At 41.6% G+C, this 13836-nt stretch overlaps 1 protein-coding gene across 1 annotated transcript in view; it reads right to left on the reverse strand.

Annotated features, from left to right (window-relative positions):
* TARBP1 (TAR (HIV-1) RNA binding protein 1) overlaps nucleotides 1-13836 on the reverse strand; it is a 454905-nt gene that overhangs the window by 322263 nt on the left and 118806 nt on the right. The window contains exon 15 of the mRNA XM_053711098.1: nucleotides 10632-10819. Coding sequence (XP_053567073.1) covers nucleotides 10632-10819 — 188 coding nt within the window. The remainder of the gene's footprint in view (nucleotides 1-10631; nucleotides 10820-13836) is intronic.

Genomic DNA, 13836 nt, shown 5'->3' on the forward strand with positions numbered 1-13836 from the left:
TAATCTAATCCCCCTACACCCTCCCTACACCGCCGCCACCTATTTTAAATATATTAACCACTAATATGATCCCCCTACACCGCCGCCACCTATTTTAAATATATTAACCCCTAATATGATCCCCCTACACCGCCGTCACCTATTTTAAATATATTAACCCCAAATATGATCCCCCTACACCGCCGCCACCTATTTTAAATATATTACCCCCTAATCTAATCCCCCTACACCGCTGCCACCTATTTTAAATATATTAACCCCTAATATGATCCCCTCTACACCGCCAATAGAATCTCAGTAGCTCTTATTCTATTGGCTATTCAAATCAGCCAATAGAATTACTGTAGCTCTCATCCGATTGGCTGATTTGAATTTGAAGGCTCAAATCAGCCAATAGGAATTCAAGGGACACCATTTTTAATCACGTACCTTGAATTCCTATTCAGTGTACGGCGGAGATCGTATGAAGAGGATCCTCCACGCTCCATGGCTCCGCGGTCTTCAGTTCTAGAATGGACGGTCTTCAGCTCCGTTGTCATCGGTCTTGAACTCCTCCGCTCCGCGCAGGCTGGTTCCTGGAAGAAGTCGCCGCTTGGAAGAAGACTTCTACGCCTGGAACAGGACCTTCTCCGCCGGTCTTCAGGACAGGTAAGGAGCACTTGGGGGTTAGGTTAGGTTTTTTTAAAGGGGGGATCGGGTGGGTTTTAGAGTAGGGGTGTGTGGGTGGTGGGTTGTAATAGGGGGGGGATTGTTCTTTTTTTTACAGGTAAAAGAGCTGATTACTTTGGGGCAATGCCCCACAAAAGGCCCTTTTAAGGGCTGGTAATAGAGCTGATTACTTTTGTAATTTAGTTTAGGGTAGGGAAATTTTATTATTTTGGGGGACTTTTTTATTTTATTAGGGGGCTTAGATTAGGTGTAATTATCTTAAAATTCTTGTAATCTTTTTTTATTTTTTGTAATTTAGTGTTTGTTTTTTTTGTAATATAGTTTAGTGTATTTAATTGTATTTTAGTTGAGATAATTGTAGTTTATTTAATTAATTTATTGATAGTGTAGTGTTAGGTGTAATGGTAACTTAGGTTAGGATTTATTATACAGGTAATTTTGTAATTATTTTAACTAGGTAGCTATTAAATAGTTATTAACTATTTAATAGCTATTGTACCTAGTTAAAATAAATACAAAGTTACCTGTAAAATAAAAATAAACCCTAGGCTAGCTACAATGTAATTATTAATTATATTGTAGCTATCTTAGGGTTTATTTTATAGGTAAGTATTTAGTTTTAAATAGGAATAATTTAGTTAATAATATTAATATTATTTAGATTTATTTCAATAATAATTAAGTTAGGGGGTGTTAGGGTTAGACTTAGGTTTAGGGGTTAATATATTTAAAATAGGTGGCAGCGGTGTAGGGGGATTAGATTAGGGGTTAATATATTTAATATAGGTGGCTGCACTGTAGGGGGCTCAGATTAGGGGTTAATATAGGTGGCGGCGGTGTAGGGGGCTCAGATTAGGGGGTAATACATATAATATAGGTGGCGGCAGTGTAGGGGGCTCAGATTAGGGGGTAATACATATAATATAGGTGGCGGCGGTGTAGGGGGCTCAGATTAGGGGTTAATATAGTTAATATAGGTGGCGGCGGTGTAAAGGGCTCAGATTAGGGGGTAATACATATAATATAGGTGGCGGCGGTGTAGGGGGCTCAGATTAGGGGGTAATACATATAATATAGGTGGCGGCGGGGTCCGGGAGCGGCGGTTTAGGGGTTAATACATTTATTGTTAGGAGTGAGAGGGGGGATTGCGGATAGAGGGGTATACGTGTCGGGCTATTTTTGGGAGGCGTGTTAGACAGTTACGGTATATTTTATACTTGCCATAAATCACTGGCGACTCCAGAAATTTGTACTTACGCTTATTTCTGGACATTGCTAGTTTGTCCGACTTACGGCACTTTAGCAACTGTCAGCGCCATATATGTGATAGCTCGATGTGCAAGGTGAAACTACGGGCGGCGCAGGTTTCCACCCTTGCGCCGAAACCTGCGTCGTATATAGGATCGCACCCATGATCTCAAGCTGAAGGTAGTAGATTCAGGAGTAATTTGCAGAAGAACTTCTTTACAGAAAGGGTGATTGATTTATGGAATAAACTTCCACAAGAGGTAGTAATGACAAACACTGTGGGGGACTTTAAGAATGCCTGGGACAAGCATAAGGCTATCCTACAAACTAGATAAGTTTAAACTGTTAAGTAATATTGGGCAGACTTGCTGGGCCTATGGCTCTTATCTGCCGTCAATATCTATGTTTCTATATATTTTTGTGTAAAGTTTGTGCTTTCTCACAAAAAACAAATTCTGTATCGTACACCAGCTATTTAATTTGCAGCATTTACAGGTTACAGAATATGTTTTTTGGGAGTGTGGAAAAAGAAAGCTCCAGCAAAACATCTCTTTTCAGTTGTTATGATAATCTATTATGCTGATGTATTTAGCTGCGAGAGGATAGCAATTCACGGTCCCTTATATACAAATAACAGTTAAAGGGCCACTGTAAGTAAATATTTTCTATGCCTGTTACTAACTAACTACCCCAAATACGCTTTTTATCAATAGCATTTCATTAACATATCTCTACCGTATGTCAGAAATCTTGTCTGCAAATTTAATTGTTTTCCAAACCCACTCCGTGGGTATCCTTTGCTCTGTACCAATCCATTTACAATACCTAGGTTTCAAAATGGCGCTTTAAACACAAAGTTATTGGTTTAAGTATTTTGAACACACAGTGCTGAAAATAGTGGGCAGGATAACGTGACATCATCGGCGAATAAAAGATATAACTTTCAGAACGTTATGAAACTTCGTTTTGGAGAAAATATAGGTCAGTAGGTTTTAATTAATGTTTATTAACTGTAATATGTTAGTTGTTTAGCTTAAAAATTATAACAGAAAGTAATCCTTTAAAGGAGGGATCTTTTTCACTTGCAGCTTTTGAATTAATGGGGATAGCTAGCCATTTTGTGCTTGACTAATAGTTATCATTATTATGGTTGATAATTAAAGGGACATGAAACCCAAAAATGTATTTCATTATTCAGATACAAAATACAATTTTAAAAAAGTTTCCAATTTACTTTATTCTCTTGTTATTCTTTGTTGAAGAGATACCTAGGTAGGTAGTGTCCAAATGCCTGAAGCACTACCTGACAGGAAATAGTGCTGCCATCTAGTGCTCTTGCTAATGTATAACATTGTTGCAAAACTGCTGAAATATATAATGCTACAGACATGCGCACACTTCTGAGCTTACATCCTTGCCTTTCAACAAAGGATAAAAAAACAAAGAGAAATAGATAATAGAAATAAAATTGGAAAGTTGTTTAAATTTGTATGTTCTATTTGATTAATGAAAGAAAAAAAACATAATTTATGCTTACCTGATAAATTTATTTCTCTTGTAGTGTAGTCAGTCCAAGGGTCATCCATTACTTATGGAATATATCTCTTCCTAACAGGAAGCTGCAAGAGGATCACCCAGCAGAGCTGCTACATAGCTCCTCCCCTCACATGTAATATTCAGTCATTCGACCAAAGCAGACGAGAAAGGAGAAACCATAGGGTGCAGTGGTGACTGGAGTTTAATTAAAATTTAGGTCTGCCTTAAAGACAGGGCGGGCCGTGGACTGACTACACTACAAGAGAAATAAATTTTTCAGGAAAGCATAAATTATGTTTTCTCTTGTTAAGTGTAGTCAGTCCACGGGTCATCCATTACTTATGGAATACCAATACCAAAGCTAAAGTACACGGATGAAGGGAGGGACAAGGCAGGAACATTAAACAGAAGGAACCACTGCCTGAAGTACCTTTCTCCCAAAAATAGCCTCCGAAGAAGCAAAAGTGTCAAATTTGTAAAATTTTGAAAAGGTGTGAAGCGAAGACCAAGTCGCAGCCTTGCAAATCTGTTCAACAGAGGCCTTATTTTTAAAGGCCCAGGTGGAAGCCACAGCTCTAGTAGAATGAGCTGTAATCCTTTCAGGAGGCTGCTGTCCAGCAGTCTCATAGGCTAAACGTATTATGCTACGAAGCCAAAAAGAGAGAGAGGTAGCCGAAGCCTTTTGACCTCTTCTCTGTCCAGACTAAACGACAAACAGGGAAGAAGTTTGACGAAAATCTTTAGTTGCCTGCAAATAGAACTTCAGGGCACGGACTACGTCCAAATTATGCAAAACTCGTTCCTTCATTGAAGAAGGGTTAGGACACAGTGATGGAACAACAATCTCTTGATTGATATTCCTGTTAGTAACTACCTTAGGTAAGAACCCAGGTTTAGTACGCAGAACTACCTTGTCTGAATGAAAAATCAGATAAGGAGAATCACAATGTAAGGCAGATAACTCAGAGACTCTTCGAGCCGAGGAAATAGCCATCAAAAACAAAACCTTCCAGGATAACAGCTTGATATCAATGGAATGAAGGGGTTCAAATGGAACGCCTTGAAGAACATTAAGAACTAAGTTTAAGCTCCACGGCGGAGCAACAGTCTTAAACACAGGCTTAATCCTAGTTAAAGCCTGACAAAAAACCTGAACGTCTGGAACTTCAGCCAGACGTTTGTGTAGAAGAATAGACAGAGCAGAAATCTGTCCCTTTAACGAACTAGCAGATAAGCCCTTTTCTAAACCCTCTTGTAGAAAGGACAATATCCTAGGAATCCTAACCTTGCTCCATGAGTAACTCTTGGATTCGCACCAATATAAATATTTACGCCATATCTTATGGTAAATTTTTCTGGTAACAGGCTTCCTAGCCTGTATTAAGGTATCAATAACCGACTCCGAGAAGCCACGCTTTGATAGAATCAAGCGTTCAATCTCCATGCAGTCAGCCTCAGAGAAATTAGATTTGGATGTTTGAAAGGACCCTGAATTAGAAGGTCCTGTCTCAGAGGTAGAGACCACGGTGGAAAGGACGACATGTCCACTAGCTCTGCATACCAGGTCCTGCGTGGCCACGCAGGCGCTATCAGAATCACCGAAGCTCTCTCCTGTTTGATCTTGGCAATCAAACGAGGAAGCATCGGGAATGGTGGAAACACATAAGCCATGTTGAAGACCCAAGGGGCTGTCAGAGCATCTATCAGCACCGCTCCCGGGTCCCTGGACCTGGATCCGTAACAAGGAAGCTTGGCGTTCTGGCGAGACGCCATGAGATCCAGATCTGGTTTGCCCCAACGAAGAATCAGTTGAGCAAAGACCTCCGGATGAAGTTCCCACTCCCCCGGATGAAAAGTCTGGGGACTTAGAAAATCCGCCTCCCAGTTCTCTACGCCTGGGATGTAAATCGCTGACAGGTGGCAAGAGTGAGACTCTGCCCAGCGAATTATCTTTGAGACTTCCAACATCGCTAGGGAACTTCTGGTTCCCCCTTGATGGTTGATGTAAGCCACAGTCGTGATGTTGTCCGACTGAAATCTGATGAACCTCAGAGTTGCTAACTGAGGCCAAGCTAGGAGAGCATTGAATATTGCTCTTAATTCCAGAATATTTATTGGGAGGAGTTTCTCCTCCTGAGTCCATAATCCCTGAGCTTTCAGGGAGTTCCAGACTGCGCCCCAGCCTAGAAGGCTGGCGTCTGTTGTTACAATCGTCCAATCTGGCCTGCGAAAGGTCATCCCCTTGGACAGATGTGGCCGAGAGAGCCACCATAGAAGAGAATCTCTGGTCTCTTGATCCAGACTTAGTAGGGGGGGACAAATCTGAGTAATCACCGTTCCACTGACTTAGCATGCACAATTGCAGCGGTCTGAGATGCAGGCGCGCAAATGGTACTATGTCCATTGCCGCTACCATTAAGCCGATTACTTCCATGCACTGAGCTACTGACGGGTGTGGAATGGAATGAAGGACACGGCAAGCATTTAGAAGTTTTGATAACCTGGCCTCTGTCAGGTAAATTTTCATCTCTACAGAATCTATAAGAGTCCCTAGAAAGGGAACTCTTGTAAGTGGTAATAGAGAACTCTTTTCCACGTTCACCTTCCACCCATGCGACCTCAGAAATGCCAGAACTATCTCTGTATGAGACTTGGCAGTTTGAAAACTTGACGCTTGTATCAGAATGTCGTCTAGGTACGGAGTCACCGCTATGCCTCGCGGTCTTAGTACCGCCAGAAGTGAGCCCAGAACTTTTGTAAAGATTCTTGGAGCCGTAGCTAATCCGAAGGGAAGAGCTACAAACTGGTAATGCCTGTCTAGGAAAGCAAATCTTAGGTACCGATAATGATCCTTGTGAATCGGTATGTGAAGGTAGGCATCCTTTAAATCCACTGTGGTCATGTACTGACCCTCTTGGATCATGGGAAGGATGGTTCGAATAGTTTCCATTTTGAATGATGGAACTCTTAGAAATTTGTTTAGGATTTTTAAGTCCAAGATTGGTCTGAAGGTTCCCTCTTTCTTGGGAACCACAAATAGATTTGAATAGAATCCCTGCCCGTGTTCCGTCCGCGGAACTGGGTGGATCACCCCCATTAGTAAAAGGTCTTGTACGCAGCGTAGAAACGCCTCTTTCTTTATTTGGTTTGCTGATAACCTTGAAAGATGAAATCTCCCTCGTGGAGGAGAAGTTTTGAAGTCCAGGAGATATCCCTGAGATATGATCTCCAACGCCTAGGGATCCTGGACATCTCTTGCCCAAGCCTGGGCGAAGAGAGAAAGTCTGCCCCCCACTAGATCCGTTTCCGGATAGGGGGCCCTCTCTTCATGCTGTCTTGGGGGCAGCAGCAGGTTTCTTGGCCTGCTTGCCCTTGTTCCAGGACTGGTTAACTTTCCAGCCCTGCCTGTAACGAGAAACAGCTCCTTCCTGTTTTGGAGCGGAGGAAGTTGATGCTGCTCCAGCCTTGAAGTTACGAAAGGCACGAAAATTAGACTGTTTGGCCTTTGATTTGGCCCTGTCCTGAGGTAGAGCATGGCCCTTACCTCCCGTAATGTCAGCTATAATTTCTTTCAAGCCGGGCCCGAATAAGGTCTGCCCTTTGAAAGGAATATTAAGCAATTTAGATTTAGAAGTCACGTCAGCTGACCAGGATTTAAGCCATAGCACTCTGCGCGCTTGGATGGCGAATCCGGAGTTCTTAGCCGTAAGTTTGGTTAAATGTACGACGGCATCAGAAACAAATGCGTTAGCTAGCTTAAGTGCTTTAAGCTTGTTCATAATTTCATCCAATGGAGCTGTGCGAATGGCCTCTTCCAGAGACTCAAACCAGAATGCCGCCGCAGCAGTGACAGGCGCAATGCATGCAAGGGGCTGTAAGATAAAACCTTGTTGAACAAACATTTTCTTAAGGTAACCCTCTAATTTCTTATCCATTGGATCTGAAAAGGCACAACTATCCTCCACCGGGATAGTGGTACGCTTAGCTAAAGTAGAAACTGCTCCCTCCACCTTAGGGACCGTCTGCCATAAGTCTCGTGTGGTGGCGTCTATAGGAAACATTTTCCTAAATATGGGAGGAGGGGAAAAGGGCACACCAGGTCTATCCCACTCCTTGCTAATAATCTCTGTAAGCCTTTTAGGTATAGGAAACACGTCAGTACACACCGGTACCGCATAGTATCTATCCAACCTACATAATTTTTCTGGAATTGCAACCGTGTTACAATCATTCAGAGACGCTAATACCTCCCCTAGCAATATGCGGAGGTTCTCAAGCTTAAATTTAAAATTAGAAATCTCTGAATCCAGTCTCCCTGGATCAGATCCGTCACCCACAGAATGAAGCTCTCCGTCTTCACGTTCTGCAAACTGTGACGCAGTATCTGACATGGCTCTCACCTCATCCGCGCGCTCTGTCCTTAACCCAGAGCTATCGCCCTTGCCTCTTAATTCTGGCAATTTAGATAATACTTCTGTCATAACAGTAGCCATGTCTTGCAAAGTGATTTGTAAGGGCCTCCCTGATGTACTTGGCGCCACAAAATCACGCACCTCCTGAGCGGGAGGCGAAGGTACTGACACATGAGGAGAGTTAGTCGGCATAACTTCCCCCTCGTTGTCTGGTGATAATTTCTTTACATGTAAAGATTGACTTTTATTTAAAGTAGCATCAATGCAATTAGTACATAAATTTCTATTGGGCTCCACATTGGCCTTTAAACATAGTGAACAAAGAGATTCATCTGTGTCAGACATGTTTAAACAGACTAGCAATGAGACTAGCAAGCTTGGAAATACTTTTCTAAATAAATTTACAAGCAATATAAAAAACGCTACTGTGCCTTTAAGAAGCACAAAAAGCTGTCGCAGTTGAAATAACAGTGAACCAAAATAGTTATAGCAACCAATTTTTCACAGTAAATGTATTAAGTTAGCAAAGGATTGCACCCACCAGCAAATGGATGATTAACCCCTTAATACCCAAAAACGGATAACAATTTAATAATTAACGTTTTTCTCACAGTCAAAACACACTGTCACAGGTCTGCTGTGACTGATTACCTCCCTCAAAATGAATTTTGAAGACCCCTGAGCTCTCTAGAGACGATCTGGATCATGGAGGATTAAGTAGAAAGATTGTGACTGAATTTTTACTGCGCAAAAAAGCGCTAAAATAGGCCCCTCCCACTCATATTACAACAGTGGGGAAGCTCAGAAAACTGTTTCTATGCAGAAAACAAAGATGGCCATGTGGTAAAAATCATGCCCCAATAAGTTTTATCACCAAGTACCTCACAAAAAACGATTAACATGCCAGTAAACGTTTTAAACATACATTTGAAAAGTTATGAATTGTTATTAATAAGCCTGCTACCAGTCGCTTTTACTGCAGTTAAGGCTCATACATTATTTCAATATTAACAGTATTTTCAGAGTCAATTCCATTCCTAAGAAAAATACATTCAGTGTACACACACTCCTCAGCCTAATACCAGTCGCTACCACTGCATTTAAGGCTGAACTTACTTTACATTGGTATCAGCAGTATTTTCTCAGTCAATTCCATTCCTCAGAAAAATAATTACTGCACATACCTCATTTGCAGGGGGGCCCTGCATGCTATTCCCCTTCTCTGAAGTTACCTCACTCCTCAGATGAGAACAGCCAGTGGATCTTAGTTACGTCTGCTAAGATCATAGAAAACGCAGGCAGATTCTTCTTCTAATGCTGCCTGAGAATAAACAGCACACTCCGGTGCCATTTAAAATAACAAACTTTTGATTGTAGAAATAAACTAAGTTAAAAAACACCACAGACCTCTCACAGCGACCTATCTAGTTAGGCTGCAAGAGAATGACTGAATATGACATGTGAGGGGAGGAGCTATGTAGCAAGCTCTGCTGGGTGATCCTCTTGCAGCTTCCTGTTAGGAAGAGATATATTCCATAAGTAATGGATGACCCGTGGACTGACTACACTTAACAAGAGAAATTGGGGTTTTATGTCCCTTTAGTTGAGCATTTTTAAGTGTTTTTCATATTCTCTTTTAGTATATATAGTGATTGATTACGTTTTATTTTTCCTTTTGCCCAATCTTGTTGGGGGTTATGATGGTGATTGATTGATACTGAATTAAGAGTGCTTAAAGGACTACTCAACACAATAGAATAGCATTATCAATAAATGCATAATACAAAGACAATGCAAAAGCACTTAGTTTGAATTATCAAATGAGTAGATTTTAGTTATATTTTCCTTCCTAATGCATCATGTGACAGCCATCAGCCAATCACAAAATGCATATATGTATAATGTTGCATATGTTCAGTAGGAGCTGGTGACCCAAAAAGTGAGCATATAAAAAGATTGTGCACATTTAGATGACAGAAGTGAATTTGAAAGTTGTTTAAAATTGTGTGCTCTATCTGAATCATGAAAGTTTCATTTTTACTATACTGTCCCTTTAAGGATGCTATCTTTCTCTTTATTCTTTCACATTAAAGGTACATTAAACACCTTGAGGTGGTAATATATAATTATAAATCATATATATATATAAAAAACCTCTGCTATATACTTTAATTATTTTTTTTTTTTTTATTTATTTTCCTGTAATTCCATTCTGAAATTGTGAGCTTTTCAGTTGCTGTTAGAAATGAAAACGCAGAACACTGTTATAGTTCCATACAACCATTGGCTGCACACTCTAGTGACCTATTTATAACTGCCCCTAATTGACCACAGTAGAAAAGGTAACCTAAGTTACAACATGGCAGATCCCATTGTTTTATAGACATTACAACTTTACACTTATTTTGCCAATATTTAAACAGCTAATGAAACTTTAAAAAAACACATCTACATGTTATTCTCAGAATTATCTTTTCTTTGAATCCCTCATTCTATAAAGCATTTATTTAGTGTTTAATGTCCCTTTAAATACTTGTTACTTTAGCAACTAGCAGCAACCACTATAGGCTGCCTACGGTAGACATTATAACTGTTGGTAGGTGGAAAATATTGATTAGGTTACCCACAATATATATTCTTTCTTTGACAAATGTTCATATTGTACATGTATCATTTAAAGGATGATGCCCTATTTACAGCAGTAAATTGTAATTATACAGTATCTTCCAAAGAAGAAATTCTAAAGTGTGGTAAGACATACTATACCTTTGTTCATTAATCGATGGTTTAATAAGGGTGTTATTAAGAGACACAGATGACAAATATTTGATGAGCATATTAGTATATTCATGGGCATCAAGTTGATATTCTTGACAACTAGATAGTATTTCACAAACTGAAGCCAGAGAGGCCATGCTCACTACTTTTTGGATTTGATCATCAAGTTCAGGAGCCTAAAAAAAAAACACAAATGCATCCAGTCAAGATATTTTAGTTGAATCTATGATTTTACATGAGAAAGTTGTGGGTAATAACAGAATTTATGTTTACCTGATAAATTTCTTTCTCCAACGGTGTGTCCGGTCCACGGCGTCATCCTTACTTGTGGGATATTCTCTTCCCCAACAGGAAATGGCAAAGAGCCCAGCAAAGCTGGTCACATGATCCCTCCTAGGCTCCGCCTACCCCAGTCATTCGACCGACGTTAAGGAGGAATAATAGCATAGGAGAAACCATATGGTACCGTGGTGACTGTAGTTAAAGAAAATAAATTATCAGACCTGATTAAAAAACCAGGGCGGGCCGTGGACCGGACACACCGTTGGAGAAAGAAATTTATCAGGTAAACATAAATTCTGTTTTCTCCAACATAGGTGTGTCCGGTCCACGGCGTCATCCTTACTTGTGGGAACCAATACCAAAGCTTTAGGACACGGATGAAGGGAGGGAGCAAATCAGGTCACCTAAATGGAAGGCACCACGGCTTGCAAAACCTTTCTCCCAAAAATAGCCTCAGAAGAAGCAAAAGTATCAAACTTGTAAAATTTGGTAAAAGTGTGCAGTGAAGACCAAGTCGCTGCTCTACATATCTGATCAACAGAAGCCTCGTTCTTGAAGGCCCATGTGGAAGCCACAGCCCTAGTGGAATGAGCTGTGATTCTTTCGGGAGGCTGCCGTCCGGCAGTCTCGTAAGCCAATCTGATGATGCTTTTAATCCAAAAAGAGAGAGAGGTAGAAGTTGCTTTTTGACCTCTCCTTTTACCTGAATAAACAACAAACAAGGAAGATGTTTGTCTAAAATCCTTTGTAGCATCTAAATAGAATTTTAGAGCGCGAACAACATCCAAATTGTGCAACAAGCGTTCCTTCTTTGAAACTGGTTTCGGACACAGAGAAGGTACGATAATCTCCTGGTTAATGTTTTTGTTAGAAACAACTTTTGGAAGAAAACCAGGTTTAGTACGTAAAACCACCTTATCTGCATGGAACACCAGATAAGGAGGAGAACACTGCAGAGCAGATAATTCTGAAACTCTTCTAGCAGAAGAAATTGCAACTAAAAACAAAACTTTCCAAGATAATAACTTAATATCAACGGAATGTAAGGGTTCAAACGGAACCCCCTGAAGAACTGAAAGAACTAAATTGAGACTCCAAGGAGGAGTCAAAGGTTTGTAAACAGGCTTGATTCTAACCAGAGCCTGAACAAAGGCTTGAACATCTGGCACAGCTGCCAGTTTTTTGTGAAGTAACACCGACAAGGCAGAAATCTGTCCCTTCAGGGAACTTGCCGATAATCCTTTTTCCAATCCTTCTTGAAGGAAGGATAGAATCCTAGGAATCTTAACCTTGTCCCAAGGGAATCCTTTAGATTCACACCAACAGATATATTTTTTCCAAATTTTGTGGTAAATCTTTCTAGTTACAGGCTTTCTGGCCTGAACAAGAGTATCGATAACAGAATCTGAGAAACCTCGCTTCGATAAAATCAAGCGTTCAATCACCAAGCAGTCAGCTGGAGTGAAACCAGATTCGGATGTTCGAACGGACCCTGAACAAGAAGTTCTCGTCTCAAAGGTAGCTTCCAAGGTGGAGCCGATGACATATTCACCAGATCTGCATACCAAGTCCTGCGTGGCCACGCAGGAGCTATCAAGATCACCGACGCCCTCTCCTGATTGATCCTGGCTACCAGCCTGGGGATGAGAGGAAACGGCGGGAACACATAAGCAAGTTTGAAGGTCCAAGGTGCTACTAGTGCATCCACTAGAGCCGCCTTGGGATCCCTGGATCTGGACCCGTAGCAAGGAACTTTGAAGTTCTGACGAGAGGCCATCAGATCCATGTCTGGAATGCCCCATAGTTGAGTGACTTGGGCAAAGATTTCCGGATGGAGTTCCCACTCCCCCGGATGCAATGTCTGACGACTCAGAAAATCCGCTTCCCAATTTTCCACTCCCGGGATGTGGATAGCAGACAGGTGGCAGGAGTGAGACTCCGCCCATAGAATAATCTTGGTCACTTCTTCCATCGCTAGGGAACTCCTTGTTCCCCCCTGATGGTTGATGTACGCAACAGTCGTCATGTTGTCTGATTGAAACCGTATGAACTTGGTCCTCGCTAGCTGAGGCCAAGCCTTGAGAGCATTGAATATCGCTCTCAGTTCCAGAATATTTATCGGTAGAAGAGATTCTTCCCGAGACCAAAGACCCTGAGCTTTCAGGGATCCCCGGACCGCGCCCCAGCCCATCAGACTGGCGTCGGTCGTGACAATGACCCACTCTGGTCTGCGGAATGTCATCCCTCGTGACAGGTTGTCCAGGGACAGCCACCAACGGAGTGAGTCTCTGGTCCTCTGATTTACTTGTATCTTTGGAGACAAGTCTGTATAGTCCCCATTCCACTGACTGAGCATGCACAGTTGTAATGGTCTTAGATGAATGCGCGCAAAAGGAACTATGTCCATTGCCGCTACCATCAACCCGATCACTTCCATGCACTGAGCTACGGAAGGAAGAGGAACGGAATGAAGTATTCGACAAGAGTCCAGAAGTTTTGTCTTTCTGGCCTCTGTTAGAAAAATCCTCATTTCTGAGGAGTCTATAATTGTTCCCAAGAAGGGAACCCTTGTTGACGGGGATAGAGAACTCTTTTCCACGTTCACTTTCCAGCCGTGCGATCTGAGAAAGGCCAGGACGATGTCCGTGTGAGCCTTTGCTCGAGGGAGGGACGACGCTTGAATCAGAATGTCGTCCAGGTAAGGTACTACTGCAATGCCCCTTGGTCTTAGCACCGCTAGAAGGGACCCTAGTACCTTTGTGAAAATCCTTGGAGCAGTGGCTAATCCGAAAGGAAGCGCCACGAACTGGTAATGTTTGTCCAGGAATGCAAACCTTAGGAACCGATGATGTTCCTTGTGGATAGGAATATGTAGATACGCATCCTTTAAATCCACCGTGGTCATGAATTG

The sequence above is a fragment of the Bombina bombina genome, chromosome 4 (genome assembly GCF_027579735.1).
Source record: "Bombina bombina isolate aBomBom1 chromosome 4, aBomBom1.pri, whole genome shotgun sequence".
In the NCBI taxonomy this organism is placed as follows: Eukaryota; Metazoa; Chordata; class Amphibia; order Anura; family Bombinatoridae; genus Bombina; species Bombina bombina.